Here is a 16,015-nt window from a genome sequence, read left to right on the forward strand (position 1 = left end):
TATATGAAGTTATATTAATCTTAACTCAGCAACAAGTGTTCATTTTGTTATAGATATAAAATTATTACTTTCTTTCAGCTTTTGAATATAGGTATTCTTTGGTAAATGGCAAAAACCATTCTTACAACCTGAAAAATATTACCCAGTGAATAAAGCAATATACAAAAACGTGTATTCTTTACACAGAGTAATATACTGGCATTTCATTTTAATTCATCAGTGGATTTAATCAAAAACTTTTTTCAAAATCTAATCTTTTAAATATAGTTCAATAAAACTATCTTTATGAGAGTTAAAAGTTACATTTTCTGTTTATCACATAAAGCAACCTTTAAATTCAACAGATTTAATAAAGCCTAAATTAGATTTTTATAGTCTTTTTTGTAGTTTATTGTTAACAAGTATTGCAACATAAGACAGGATTTAATATTCAATTTTTTATTTCTTTTTCACTCTCAGAAATCCAGACAAGCCAAAAAAGAGCAACAAGAAATTCCTCAGAGAAATTAAATCAAGGCACCTTTCTAGAGTTTTACTTCTTTAGAATTTTACTCAGTTTCTTCACCCACAAAGTGGTAAGCAGCACTACTTTTGTTCCAAGAAATGAGGAATTAAAATTATCTGCATTGCTCTGTGTTGGGGGAGTGGGAGAGGCTGCAGGGAATGGAGGCTGGTGGTATTTTATCTTCTTTTTTTCTTGGGTTCTGGGCTCAATATAATTATGAATGTATACTATTCCCAAGTCCTCTAATGTTCTCTTAAGTATTAAAAAATTACAGGTAGTAGGTGAACACAGGCTTAGCATTAAATTTTCCCTGTTTCAATGTAATCTTGCTTACTGTAATAATTCACCTACTCCAACTTCAGAGGACCCTAGGCTCAATATGCCTGACTGAATTACTTATTTTTCTGGATCTCAGTTTTTTGGTTAGAAAAGTAAAAGAGCTGATTCTGAATGATTTCTATGGTTTGTCTCAGTCTAAAATCACTGAGATTATGATCATTAGCTTACTTTTCCTATACATACATTCCAGTCAGCGTTTATTTAGTGCTTTCTGTATATACTGTATGAAGTGATAAAGAGATGATTCATCTTCCAGAGCTAAAATTCTATATAATTCTATGACTATAATCAATAATCAAATCTAGAATCAAAATCTATAATAAAAAGGTAGCTCTCATTTTCATTACGTATATAATTATGTACGTATATAATTATGTATGTGTATTTCTTTCTAAAGTATATTTGGACCTTTAACATCATAGGGCCCGAAAACACATTTCTCATCTTATTTTTACATAAAAATTAGTTAATAACTGAAACTACTCAGCTCATACAATCTCCTTCCTTATAAGTGAAACTTCAGAAGGGCCACAGGTATAGTCCTCTGCCCTAACAGTATTGTCTTGGGACCCATTTATGATAGAAATGTAAAAAGGAACTTACCTCCATGAAAATTAAAAACAACAAAACTCTGCCTCTTGTTCTGCCCACCAGGGCACGTCTACTCATTAGAATCATTCATTCATTCATTCAATCAATCAAGGAAATATGTTCTGGTGAAAACTGCCATTAATTGCCATGACCTCAGTGACAATTCTGTATTTTGTGCAATGATGATTACCTTTGCCTGTGGTAATTTATATGTGATTATAATATCTTGACCCATCTGAATTCTCTTTTCAAAATACAGAAAACCAAGCACATTAACAGCTGCTCTTAAAAAGAAAACTGGGGTGCCTGGGTGGCTCAGTTGGTTAAGCGACTGCCTTCGGCTCAGGTCATGATCCTGGAGTCCTGGGATCGAGTCCCGCATCGGGCTCCCTGCTCAGCAGGGAGTCTGCTTCTCCCTCTGACCCTCCCCTCTCTCATGTGCTCTCTCTCTCTCATTCTTTCTCTCAAATAAATAAAATCTTTAAAAAAAAAAAGAAAACTGGAAACTTTTACTACTCAGATCAACTCTTAGAAGGCTGTTTTCATGAACTGCTACTTGCCTAGTTCTACTCTTCCCATTTGATGTTTGGTATCACACATACCCAGTTAGAATAGAGAATGTTTACTAGTTGATCCAAGAAGAAAGAGGAAATAATGTGGCTTTCTGTTCTGTGCACAAAACAAGATACCTATTGAATGCCCTTCTTCTATTACCTGGAGCTAATTTCTTAATACCTACGCTGATTTTTGGCTAAGGCATAATATATAACTTTCCATTTTCCCTATTATTTCCCTTCCTTTCTATATTAAAACTGTTAAAACTCTGGGGTTTTTGCCCTTTTATTTTTTTTAAATTTCTTTTTAAAGATTTTATTTATTTATTTGACAGAGAGTGAGAGAGTACAAGCAGGGGGAGCAGCAGAGAGAGAGGGAGAGGCAGGCTCCGGCAGGCTCCCTGCTGAGCAGGGAGCCCGATGTGGGGCTCGATCCCAGGACCCTGGGATCCAGGACCCTGGGATCATGACCTGAGCTGAAGGCAGACGGTTAACCAACTGAGCCACCCAGGCACCCGTTTTTTGCCCTTTTAAATGTTTACCTGCTATATCAGTCAAGATCCATTCAGAAAACAGAAACCATGCTAGGTATTTCAAAAGGAAGAATTTTAATGTAGGGTGTTAGTTACAAAAGTGATGGAATTTTGAGGAGCTGAACATGAGATATGAAGCAAGACATATTAACAGAGTAGGAAGCCACTGCCACTTCTAGGGCTGGAGGAACAAGAAAAGGGACTGTATATGGGAGTGTGGTTCCTGGGGCCACCAGTCTAAGTTAAAGGTAAAGCAGACATGACAGGTGGAGCTGTGTGTTGAGAGCAGAAAGGAGGAGGAGGTGAGAGTCACATGGAGGAGATGAGAGTCACAGCTACTACTAGTGATGTTTCCTAAAACAGAAAGAGGAAAGAAATACTCTGGTTTCTCTCTATCCACCCTCTAGTCCTCCATCACTGCCTTCCATGGGCCCAAACTTCCCGGAATCCTGGAAGGCTAGTTCTCTATAACACAAAGCAGAGCGGGGGAAGAGTAGTAATGGATCTGAGAACAGGCAGAGACCAGTGGATTATTGATAAGCACTCTAAAATAAGAAACCAGTTAAGCTCTTTTTTCCTCTTTCCTTGCCTTTCTAATGTCCATTTTCTCACTTTCAACAATTACCTACAGCCCAAATTCTCAGTGTAGACGGTGAACTAGGATAAGAACACAGATTTCTTCACTTGCAGCACCCTACTTCTTCCAGGAAACACTGTGCAAGAGAGCGGCGTCCCAACTAAATTCAATTTTTGCCAAAACTTATAAGCTTTTCAACCAGGAATATTTTTCTTCTTTAGTGGCAAAGGGTAAAAGTCAAGACATTTTGATTCATAATGGATTTATAGACATATGATACTGTTTTATATGAGTAGAAATTAGTACACTTTTTTCCTCATTCACCTCTTGCACTGGTAGCAATTGCTCTGAAGGAACTCCGGTTTCACTTGCTCTAGGTTTCTCTATTACAACTTCTTGACTGGATGGATCCAAAATTCCTATGCAAGAGAAAAGAAAACAAACACACAAACATACATTAAGAAAAACAAACCACACCAGATGGAATTAATAGACTCAGGTTAAAATTAATGATGTAGAAAAGCTCTATCCCTAGTATATACACACATATACATATAACAAGATGCACAGAACACAGTCAACAAGACATAGGGTGATGTCACCATTTACAGTAACTATAGGATCAAAATATGGAGAGCCCCTTTCCATACATAAACTTGATGACATTTATATGCTATTTATATTCATATTTGATATACATGCATATATAATCTGTAAAATATAGATCCCTTTGTCATTAATATATTTTCATGCTGATAACGTAGGATAAGAGTATAAAGTAAGGGACGCCTGGGTGGCTCAGTCGGTTAAGCATCTGCCTTCAGTTCAGGTCATGATGCCAGGGTCCTGGGATCGAGTCCTGTATCGGGCTCCTTGCTCAGTGGGGAGCCTGCTTCTCCCTCTGCCTGCCACTCCCCCTGCTTGTGCTCTCTCTCTCTCTCTCTCTGACAAATTAAAAAAAAAAAAATCTTAAAAACAAGAGTACAAAGTAAAATTAATTTCCTTGTTCATTTAAAAATTTAACTTCTCAACTGAAGAATGGTGCATTTAAGAAATGGTGATGTTCCTTAGCATATTAATATTTCTTTTCTTGAAATGAGGAAGAACAATAGTACATGGGTAAACATCAGCACATCAGGAAAAATTACACTATTAATAAATATATCAATAATCTACTGGAAAAACACAAACCCTGGGATAAGAAATGATCTTTAGCTCTCAAAGTGGAAATATTTCCTCACCTTTATATCTTTTAGAAATAAGGAAGTCTTTTCCATGGGGGAAAAAATAGAGCTACAAAAATGTAGTAAAAAATATGCCAAAAAGAAACTTTCCTCTTTTCCAGTAAGGTTCTATTAATTATAGTTAATTTGAAATGAATGAGTTAGCATTTACCTTTTGTTTTTGCTTAGACTTGATATATGATGATCAATTATAAACTTTGACATGTTTTTTTTATTTTAGAATCTTAAGAATTTGTTTCTGCTTATACCCCGAGCAAACAAATTTCAAAATTTTACCGATTCTTATCATTAGGACTTTTGACTGATATAATCATCTCAAAGATGTTTTTGCTTTTAGTTTTTTCTAAATATGGCTCTATGCACTGTGAATTGTGTAAGACTGTTGAATCACAGACCTGTACCTCTGAAACAAATAATACATTATATGTTAAAAAAAAAAAGAAGAAGCTAGCAGGAAGGGAAAAATGAAGGGGGGGGAAATTGGAGGGGGAGACGAACCATGAGAGACTATGGACTCTGAGAAACAAACTGAGGGTCCTAGAGGGGAGAAGGGTCGGGGGATGGATTAGCCTGGTGATGGGTATTAACGAGGGTATGTACTGAATGGAGCACTGGGTATTATATACAAACAATGAATCATGGAACACTACATCAAAAACTAATGATGTAATGTATGGTGATTAACATAACATAATAAAAAAAATAAATGTGGCTCTATGAGCATAATCATGAATGATTCCTAAGTAGTACAGTTTACAAAAGAATTCTCTAGAAAGGTAAATACTCCATTTGGTAAGCGATAATATCCTTTTTGGAAATTTTATCAGAGTTTATGTATTGTGAGGAAAAGTTTTCCTCACCTCCAGCACTTTTTTTTTTTTTTTGAGATTTTATTTATTTATTTGACAGAGAGAGACACAGCGAGAGAGGGAATACAAGCAGGGGGAGTGGGAGAGGGAGAAGCAGGCCTCCCGCCAAGCAGGAGCCCGATGCGGGGCTCAATCCCAGGACCCTGGGATCATGACCTGAGCCGAAGGCAGATGCTTAACGACTGAGCCACCCAGGCGCCCCCCTCACCTCCAGTATTCTTAATCATTTTGGATTTGTGAACACTTCTGAGAACTTGATAAAAGTGACAGAATACTCCATCCAAAATGTACAATATGATTGCATGGTAGGTGTGCACAGACACACACACACACACACACACACACAGTATTGGGGATTCCCAAGCCCTCTTGCACAGTGCATTCGTGAACCCCAAGGGCCTATTGACTGTAGTTTAAGACTCCTGCTTCATTTCTCAACACACACCACAACATAGAGAGGGTTTTAGATCAGTGTTATACCATTTAACCTGAAATGCCTTCTCCCTCTTTTTTTAAAAAAAGATTTTATTTATTTGACAGAGAGAGTACAAGGAGACCGAGCACCAGGCAGAGGGAGAGGGAGAAGCAGGCTCCCCAAGGAAGCGGGGAGCCCAATGTGGGGCTCGATCCCAGGACCGCAGGATCATGACGTGGGCCAAAGGCAGACGCTTAACTGACTGAGCCACCCAGGCGCTCCTAAAATGCCTTCTCTATGGCTTGCATTTTACTATGTCTTTAAAAAAATGGTACTATAAATATTTAATTCTAATACTGAAATAAAATCCAGATTAATGAAAGATTTTAAATAAAGAAAAATGAAACTATAAGGCTATTAAAAGAAAATATAGAATATTTTTTAAAAGATCTATGTAGAGAAGATTTTTCAGAAGGACACAAAAGCAGAAGCCATAACAATTCTGTATAAAAAATTCTGCATAACAAAAGTATCATTAGCAGTCAAAATAGATGTGACAAGCTGACTTGGCACTCTCTCAAAATGTCCATTTTTTTTTAATTAGTAGACTTTATTTTTTAGAGCAATTTTAGGCTTAGAGAAAAATTGAGCAGAAAGTATGGAATTTCCATATACTCCCTCTCTCTGCCCTCAGTTCCCCTATTGTTAACAGCTTACATTGGCGTGGTATATATATATATGTATGCGTGTGTGTGTGTGTGTGTGTGTGTGTATATATATTTATATATATTAAAGTAGACTCCACACCTGGTGAGGAGCCCACTGCGGGGCTTGAACTCATGACCCTGAGATAAAGACCTGAGCTGAGATCTAGAGCCAACTGAGTCACCCAGCTGCCCCTGGTGTGGTATATTTTTTTACAGTTGAGGAACCAACATTGATTATTACTACCTAAAGTCCATAGTTTACATTAGGATTCATTTTTTATTAAGCTTTTATTTTAATTCCAGTATAGTTAACATGCAGTGTTATATTAGTTTCAGGTGTACAATACAGCAACTCAACAAGTCCATACATCATTCTGTGCTCATCAGGACAAGTGCATTCCTTAATCCCTATCACCTATCTCCCCTCTGGTAACTATCAGTTTGTTCTCTTATAGTTAAGAGTCTGTTTCTTGGTTTGTCTCTCTCTTTCTTTTGCTTGTTTTGTGTTTGTTCCTTAAATTCCACACGAGTGAAATCATATGGTTGTCTTTCTCGGACTGATTTATTTCATTTAGGATTATACTCTCTAGCTCCATCCATGTCATTGCAAATGGCAAGATTTCATTCTCTTTTATGGTTGAATAATATTCCATTATATATCTCACATCTTCTTTACCCATTCATCAATCAATGGACACTTGGGCTGGTTCCATAATTTGCTATTGTAGATAACGTGCAATAAACAGGGTTGCACGTATCCCTTTCAATTAATGGTTTTGTATTTTTTGGGTAAATCCCCAGTAGTTTGATTACTGGATTGTAGTTTTTTTTTTAATTTTAACTTTTAGAGGAACCTCCATACTGTTTTCCAGAGGGGCTGTACCAGTTTGCATTCCCACCAACAGTGCAAAGAGAGTTCCTTTTCCCCCACATCCTCGCCAAAACTTGTTTCTTGTATTTTTGATTTTAGCCATTCTGACAGGTTTGAGGTGATATCTCATTATAGTTTTGATTTGTATTTCCCTGATGACGAGTGATGTTGAGCATCTTTTCATGTGTCTGTTGGCCATCTGGATGCCTTCTTTTGGAAAATGTCTGTTCATGTCTTCTGTCCATTTTTTAATTGGATTATTTGTTTTTTGGGTGTTGAGTTTTATAAGTTCTTTATATTTTGGATACTAACCCTTTATTGGATATGTCATTTTCAAATATCTTCTCCCATTCTGGAGGTTGCCTTTTAGTTTTGTTGATTGTTTCCTTCGCTGTGCAGAAGTTTTTATTTTGATAGAGTCCTAATAGTTTATTTTTGTTTTTGTTTCCCTTGCCCCAGGAGACATAGCTAGGAAAATGTTGCTAGGGCCGATGTCAGAGAAATTACTGCCTATGCTCCCTTCTAGGATTTTTATGGTTTCAGGTCTCACATTTAGGTCTTTAATTCATTTTGAAATTAAGGATTCATTCTTTGTGTTGTGCATTCTATGGGTTTTGCCAAGTGTATAATGTCATGTATCCGCCATTACTGTTTCTTACAAAATTATTTCACTGCTCTAGAAATCTCCTGTGCTCCATCTATTCACCTCTTTCCCCCTTTCCCTTCAACTACTGATCTTCTTACTGTCTCTACACTTTCATTTTTTCCAGTTAAGAGCCTGTTTCACACACACACACATGGTACTGGGGATTCCCAGGCCCTGTTGCACAGTGCATTCATGAACCCCAAGGGTCTATTGACTGTAGTTTAATATTTCATTGTCTGGATGCACTACAATTTATCTATTCATCTACTGAAGGACGTCTTGGTAGATTCTAAGTTTTGGCAATTATGAATAAAGCTGCTATAAACATTAATGTGTTGGTTTTTATGTGAACGTAAGTTTTCAACTCATTTGTGTAAATACCTGTGAGTGTGATTACTAGATAATATAAGACAGTGTTTAGCTTGTAAGATACAATGAAATCATCTTCTTGAGAGGCTACATACAGTATTTTCCATTCCCATCAGCAATGAGAGTTCCCGTTGCTTCACATCCTTGTAAGACTTTAGTGTTTTTCGTGTTTCAGATTTTAGCCATTCTAACAAGTGTAGAGTGGTATCTCTTTGTTTTGCTTTGCATTTCCCTGATGACGTATCATGTTGAGCATCTTTTCATATGCTTATTTGCCATCTGTATATCTTCTTTGGTAAGGAGTCTGTTCAGATCTTTTGCTCATTTTTTAATTGAGTTTTTGTTGTTGTTTTCTTGTTGAATTTTAAGTGTTCTTTGTATATTTTGGATACAAGTCCTTTATCAGATACGTGTTTTGCAAATATTTTTCTCGGTCTATGGCTTGTCTTTTCATCCTCTTAACTACCATACCTTTTCACTTGGCAATTTCACTTTAGAAATTCACTGTCCAGGTATGCATGTGCACATTTAAGACAAAGGTCAAGGAAATTTGTGCAATCATTGTTCATGGTAGCAAATGAAGAAGAAAACAGAACCCTAAATGCTCATCAATGAGTAACAGGTTAAATTATTGTACATGTGCCATTGAAAAATTATTCACATATTAGAAAGAATGAGATCTTTCTATATAACTGTTAATAAAAAAGAAGCTCTGCATAGTATGACAAGATTTCATGTTATGTTAACATGGGGATATATACAAAAGTAGTTGTCTCTGGAAAAAAAACCAGACAACTGGAATAGAAAAAGACTTAATTTTCACCATATACTCTTTTGTCTTGTTAAAAGTTTTACTATATGCATCGACTACTATTCAAAACAAATCAAAGGAGAAAAAAATAATAAAGATCAAATTGTTAATGACATGAAGGGACAATGCTTAGATTCTTAATGTCATCTTACTTTTCTACAGAGAGCTCATAAAACCAGCTAATTTAAAAAGATATTTAACTCTGGAAAAATAACACTAGTTCAAACTACAGGCTTTGTGGATCTATTTCTGGAAATAACTATCTGCCATTGTGCAGCTTTGGTTTAAGACTTAAAAAAAAGTTAATTATCTTATATTTATCATTTCATTTCCAAATACATTATGCTTATTCACTCAAAGTAACATGTTTTGATGTTTATACAAACCATTTGCCCATCTTCAAGATGAATAAGAAAAAAAGATAAGCTTCCCGAGACTTCTTTTGCCAGTGAGCAATTCTACAGTAAGATCGAAAATGAGTTATCAAGCAGTTACGATAACTTTCAGAATACCATCTTTTCCACCCCAAATTAAAAAGAATTAAGAAACCTAATCCTATATAAAGAGCAAAAGGGATTTTTAAGGCAGTATTAGTAAAACTGATTCTAGACTAATAAGATACCCTGTGGTTTTAATGAATTGTGTCATTTTTGTATTTGTTTGGAATTCAAAATGGTCAATATCAAAATTTGGCATTGTCCAACTTTATGAGCTCTGTGAACATGTGACAAATTATTTCATCTATTTAAATATATATTGAAAACTCTATATACACTTACTAGCATTGCCTAGAGAAGTAGCCCATTTTTGGCTCATCACTCTAAATCATACATATTTGTATGCAGTCAACACTGGTTTCCTTCAGAGCATGCCCAGATTAAGGACGTCAGTAGAGTGCAGAGGGTCACAGGAAAGCCAGCTGCTAAACACGCTCCCCCTAAAGAGTTCGCTGTGGTTCATTTTACATTTCTGGTTAGTTTCCACACTGCCGCTTTCTTTCATAGAGAGTAGAGCTTGGCAGTACTTCCCTGTGACATCCACTTTCACACCCAAATTGGTCTTCATAGGCTCCCATTGTGTGCACTACAAAGCAACTTGCCTTGTTGGCAGCTCTAAGTGGGAACTACAAGTCTTTCTTTTCTTCACTGTTCTTTTCTGGCTCACAAGCAACCTCCCACCAAAAGCTGAATCTGTGGAAGAGACTACATCCAAGAGATAATACTATGAAAAAGTATGAAGAGAAGCCCAGGCGGCCACCTTGCAAATTTCCAATGTGGAAGCCTTCGACCTCTCTGCCCAAGAAACAGCTAAAGTCCTAGTGTAATGAGCTTTACAAACCCTAGGAGCCTCTTTACCTTAACTACATACGCCTCCCTAATACAATCCCTTAACCATCTAGCTAAGGAACTCTTAGAAGCCATTTGACCCCTCTTAAGACCCCCTAAGAGTACAAACAATCTTTCAGAAGATCTGAAATCTTTGATTCTTCTGAGACAAACCCTAAGTGTTCTTCTTACATCCAATTGAAGCAGCCATTGCTCTTTGTCATTGCTGGGGCTAAAGAAAAATGAGGGCCAAGAAACCTCCTGGTTTAGATAAATCTCAGATGCCACCTTTGGAAAATTTGAGGAACTGCCCGAGGAACAGCTGTATTCCAAAGGAGCATTAGAAGTGCCCCGTAAATCAAACCCGAGGCCACTCCAGAAGATATGATCACCTAAAAGAAATACCACAAGGTACCATAATAGTCAAATAATGTTGTATCATTTGCTGAAGTGACCAAAATAGAAAACCATCAAGTCATGACCAAAAAAAAAAAAAAAAGTAAATAAATATAATGACTAAATATCTTTCTTTCTCTGAAACTACTTCTTATGTCTCTACAGAATCTACTGCATCATATTCAAATTACTAAGAGCACTGCCAATTTAGCCAAATTGTCAATATAGTGGTAAACATCAAAGTAAAAAGTAAAATATTTAGTTAATCATCTTTATATTTTCTCTATGTGATGTTAAGCACCTGGATATTTTTAAAACATCTGGACAATAAGGGGAAAAAAAAGCCCTCATTTTCATCACATTGTTTTGGTTACATGGACATAGTAGGCAACTCTTTCCAAGATCTTTATTAGCAAAATATGCTCCAATCAAAAGAAACACACAGGAAACCAAATGACTTGATGTTTTTTTCCCTTATTCCCTCATACACAAGATTTCCAAGCAAAACATTAACTATCAGGATAACTTAAGATGCATTTGGTTTCTTTAATCAGCCATTTCAAGGAATCTTTTCCTTCCTGATTTAAGAAACCAATGCTTTTGATAAGAATTCATTAAGTTGGCTACACTGAATAAAACATTTAAGTTTTTTTTGACAATTCCCCTCAAGATCATTCTTTGCAGGGAGCCATTTATATAAAGTTATGTCAGATTAAATAAATCTTAGCTTTGTTATAAAAAAATATGAATTTCAACAATGAAGAACACATATATCACATGGGGATGGTCTAGTACTTAAGACATTTCTTATACTTGTCCTTTAAAATTCCTTCCATGTATGTTGTTCAATAACCCACAACTGTATTTCTATAATACATTCTTATTAATGTGAATTTGAAGTTACTTTCGTCTGCCATGCTGCTTATATAATAACAAATTTGAGTAAGGCAGTATATTGTAGTATAATTATATATTTTCTCTGTTGATTATATTCAATAATGGTAACTATTTCCCTCAAATGTATTGCAAGTCTCAACACTGCTTGATCTTAATCTAAATGAGTTGAACCAGCTTTTTCTTTTTCTGAAATCAGTATATCAAACCTTTGCTTCAATTGTTGGCCATTTGAGTTTTGTATCTTTATAATACTTCTCTAATACAATTTTAATTTTGAACCTATGCTGCCTTTAAAGAAATAAAATTCTTAAAATTCACCTAATTTCTCTAGAGCCTGGTCTAGGACCAAAACAATATGAGTCCCAAGAGGTAAGAGTCTAAATGTCTTGTAGCCTGTTCTATTTCTTGATCCACACTTCAGAGAAGATCTGCTAGAGATGTGGATGAAAGATGCAAAATCTTAGCCAGGCATGATGGATGAGTAGCAACACCAAGTGTCAACTGCTTGAGGCAATGACATGTCAATCAAAAATTAGGATGGCATATTTATCTACTCATCTCTCTTCAACCCAGTCAGTTTAATCTAGAAGATCCTCTAGGGTTCATATTATCTCCTAATTAAATCTACTTTTTCATTCTTTTAATTTTCTTATTTTCTGGCTTTTATTTTTATTATTTCCCTATTGGACTTTTTGTCAGTGTTAGAAACCTGAAATCCACCTCCATTTTTCTTCAAATTATCTCCAAGTTTGAAAAAATGATCTACTTGATAATTGAGTAGTGCTACTTAAACTTAATCTGACACATAGAAGGCCAATAAGCTATGTTTAATATAAAAGAAACTTCAACCCTGTAACTTTTCCAACATTATTTACCCAGGCAAAATAAATAAGGAGATAAAAAAGTAAACATATTAAAGTAAATGTAATTCCTTACTAAGAATTCGAATTTTGAAATTTTCTGATTGATTGCTAATCATTTGGTTCCCTCACTTTATTTTGCAAATGCGGCTACAAGCTATTGTCCTTAAAATGACACATGGTATCATGCAAAAGAGAACTCTGTGTAGTTCATTCTGATATAGATGAAAATATTTATAAGTATAGATATGAACACAAAAAACATACTTTCACTATTATGCCTTTGAATTCCACCTTTAATGTTAGAAACATATCTTAACATACATGGCATAGCTTTCTTCAAAAGGATTTTGTTAAGACTAACTAAACTTAAAACAACACATAATTAGAATTATTTATATAACAGCTCACCTTTATTGTTTGTTACCTACTAGATATTCTTTTAAGTACATACACTAAATCATTTAATTCTCACAACCCTGCATAACATATTGAAATTTGAAGCATGTAACAGGAAAAGAAAACAAAGAGAAAGTTAGTTTAGTCCTACACCATCATTTTGAAGATGAGAAAACGGAGTCTAAGGTTTGCCCAAGGTCATCTGGCTGCTAGCAGCAGAAGAGGAACTACTAGATCATCCAGTATGCTTTTTTTCCCCATAAGCCAGGCTGTGTTTCTCTGAATTAAAAAAAAAAAAAATTAATCTGATTTCATTTAAAGATTATTAACCAGAATTGACTTACAATGCTTTGTCAATTAGAATTATGGAATTTACCGTATATGAAGATAAAAATGTAATTTTATGGTATGCATTATAGTTAACATTTATTTAAGGAATTCTATCATGCTTTTTTTTTTTTTCCAAGTAATAGTATAGATTCAGTGGCAGGAAGTGAACACAGAGAAAATAGATTTACAAATTTAAACAAGAGAGCATGTTACCTGAAATATTTCTGGGTGTCTTGAGTGATACAAATATTTCTTCCAATAATTCTTCAACATTTTTTTCCAGCTTCAAGAAGGATTTCATGAGTTGCGATAAGAATTTGAGTTTATCAAAGGAGAGGAAAAAGTTTCTTCCTTTCTGTGGGCATTCGGGAGTTACTGTGAAAAGAGATCAATACTATTACATTTATACATTTTATTTGTTTTCTCAGCAAATACCGAAACAATCTATGTGATTCTATAAACCATCAAAACTAATAAGATCAACAATTAAATCAAGTTTATTCTTTAAGAAATGCACATAAAATCTCCTATGAGTGTCTTTTCTTTTGGGAAGCTGGAGATGAGTATTCTGTTTGATGAAAATATGACAATTAAATAATTATATTAATTCTCAGAGTTATAAACTAGAATGTGATTTGTTTGTAAAATCACATCTTACATAATTCTATGTTTTAAAAAGTCTGGCACAACTTGAATCTAGGCACGAGGAAACCCAAACTGACAGAAATTCTACAAAATAGCTGGTCTGTACTCTTTAAAAGTGGTATGTCACAAAACACAGACTATGAAATTTTCTAGTCAAAAGGAGTCAAACAAGATATGACAACTGAAATCAATACATGATTGGTATTTTATTTTACTTTATTATAAAGAACACAATTGAGTTAATTTGGTGAAATCTGAGTAACATCTACAATCTGATGCTCTTATTTCATGATTATTTATTTTCTGATACGGATAACTATACTGTGATTATGAAAGAAAATGCCCTTGTTTTTAAGAAATACACACTGGGGAAGCCTGGGTGGCTCAGTCAGTTAAGCATCTACCTTCTGCTCAGGTCATGATCTCAGGGTCCTGGGATGGAGCCCTGCTAGGCTCCCTGCTCAGTGGGGAGCCTGCTTCTCCCTCTCTCTCTGCTGCTCCCCCTGCTTGTGCTGTCTCTCTCTCGGTCAAATAAATAAATAAAGTCTTAAAAAAAAAAAGAAATACACACTTAAGTATATAAGGAAAAATATATGTAATCTATTCTCAGTTCAGGAAAAAAATGGTTTTCAGAGAGAGAATGCATTTGAGGAATTTTTTGAGGAATCTCAATATTTTTATTAGCATTTGAGGTATCTCGATATTTTTTGTAAGTCTGAAATTAAAATAAAAATTTAACTTAAAAGAAAAAAATGACTAGACAAAGGATTTAAGTTTTTTTTATTTTTTCAAGATTTTATTTATTTATTTGACAGAGAGAGACACAGCAAGAGGGAACACAAGCAAGGGGAGTGAGAGAGGAAGAAGCAGGCTTCCCAGAGAATAGAACTAACGTCACCAAATGGCACTTGGGACCAAGTGTTCAAGAATTTAAGGAATTCTTCCTTTATTATTGTCACTTCTTAAAACATGTATTTAAGAACTACCTTGAGGCTTAATGACAAATTGGAAAATTTGTAAACTCTTATAAAGTAAGCATAAAGTGCATTTGGTGAGAAAATACCAAGAATGCCACTTAGAAATAATGTAAGGCCTGGTGATTTCATGTGAAAAAAATTACCTTCATCACATGGATTTAAAAGGAAGTTTCCAAAAAACATACCAATGTAAAGGGTAATCCACCTCACTTCAGTTAAACTTTAAAATGTTGGCATCAGACTTTTAACTATATGATAGGGGTTTTTACTGAGGACCAAAAATATCATGGGATCTTTGCAGATAATCTGAGAGAGACCTCTCAGCCAACTTAAACTGTGGAACTGAGTCCTGTTCTTAAAAGTAAAACAAAGCTTAAAAAAAAAAAATCCACAAGTACCTACAAAAACTTGATTTCATCTCTTAATTGATGTTAGGCCTGCATACATTAAAGTCCATCTCTAAGTAGCACTGCTCACACTCAGCATTCTTCCACAGGTGTGCCAGAGAACACAAACATGCATAATCAGCATAATCAAGGTGTGGCCATGAAAATCATGTCCCAAAGATGAAAAGAGAATAAATATATTGTGCATCATTTAGCTGTTGCTTGATTCTCATCTTGCCCATTTGATTTCTTTTAAGTTCTGCTCATGTGGTTGGAGGGGCTAGTTTAACCTTCTAAATCTTAAAGATATCTCTTTGGGAACGAAACTAGGAGCTGGTTCTTTGAAAGAATTAATAAGATCGATAAACCCCTGGGCAGACATACCAAAAGAAAAGAGAAATGACCCAAATCAACAAAATCATGAATGAAAGAGGAGAGATCACAACCAACACCAAAGAAATACAAACAATTATAAGAACATATTACGAGCAACTATATGCCAGCAAATTTGATAATCTGGAAGAAATGGATGCATTCCTAGAGATGTATCAACTACCAAAACTGAACCAGGAAGAAATAGAAACCTGAACTGACCTATAACCACTAAGGAAATTGAAGCAGCCAACAAAAATCTCCCAACAAACAAAAGCCCAGGGCCAGATGGTTTCCCAGGGGAATTCTACCAAACATTTCAAGAAGAATTAATACCTATTCTTCTGAATTATTTTTTTTTAAGATTTTATTTATTTATTCATGAGACAGAGATAGA

General features: G+C 35.1%; 1 protein-coding gene across 1 annotated transcript in view; it reads right to left on the reverse strand.

Annotated features, from left to right (window-relative positions):
* KIAA0825 (KIAA0825 ortholog) overlaps positions 1-16,015 on the reverse strand; it is a 358,837-nt gene that overhangs the window by 290,847 nt on the left and 51,975 nt on the right. The window contains exons 4-5 of the mRNA XM_028089323.2: positions 13,452-13,613; positions 3,424-3,518 (exon numbers count right to left, since the gene is read on the reverse strand). Of these exons, the coding sequence (XP_027945124.2) occupies positions 3,424-3,518; positions 13,452-13,613 (257 nt within the window). The remainder of the gene's footprint in view (positions 1-3,423; positions 3,519-13,451; positions 13,614-16,015) is intronic.

The sequence above is a fragment of the Eumetopias jubatus genome, unplaced genomic scaffold, assembly GCF_037043125.1.
Source record: "Eumetopias jubatus isolate StellerSeaLion01/CBP00866 unplaced genomic scaffold, mEumJub1_p1.0 scaffold_5, whole genome shotgun sequence".
Lineage (NCBI taxonomy): Eukaryota > Metazoa > Chordata > Mammalia > Carnivora > Otariidae > Eumetopias > Eumetopias jubatus.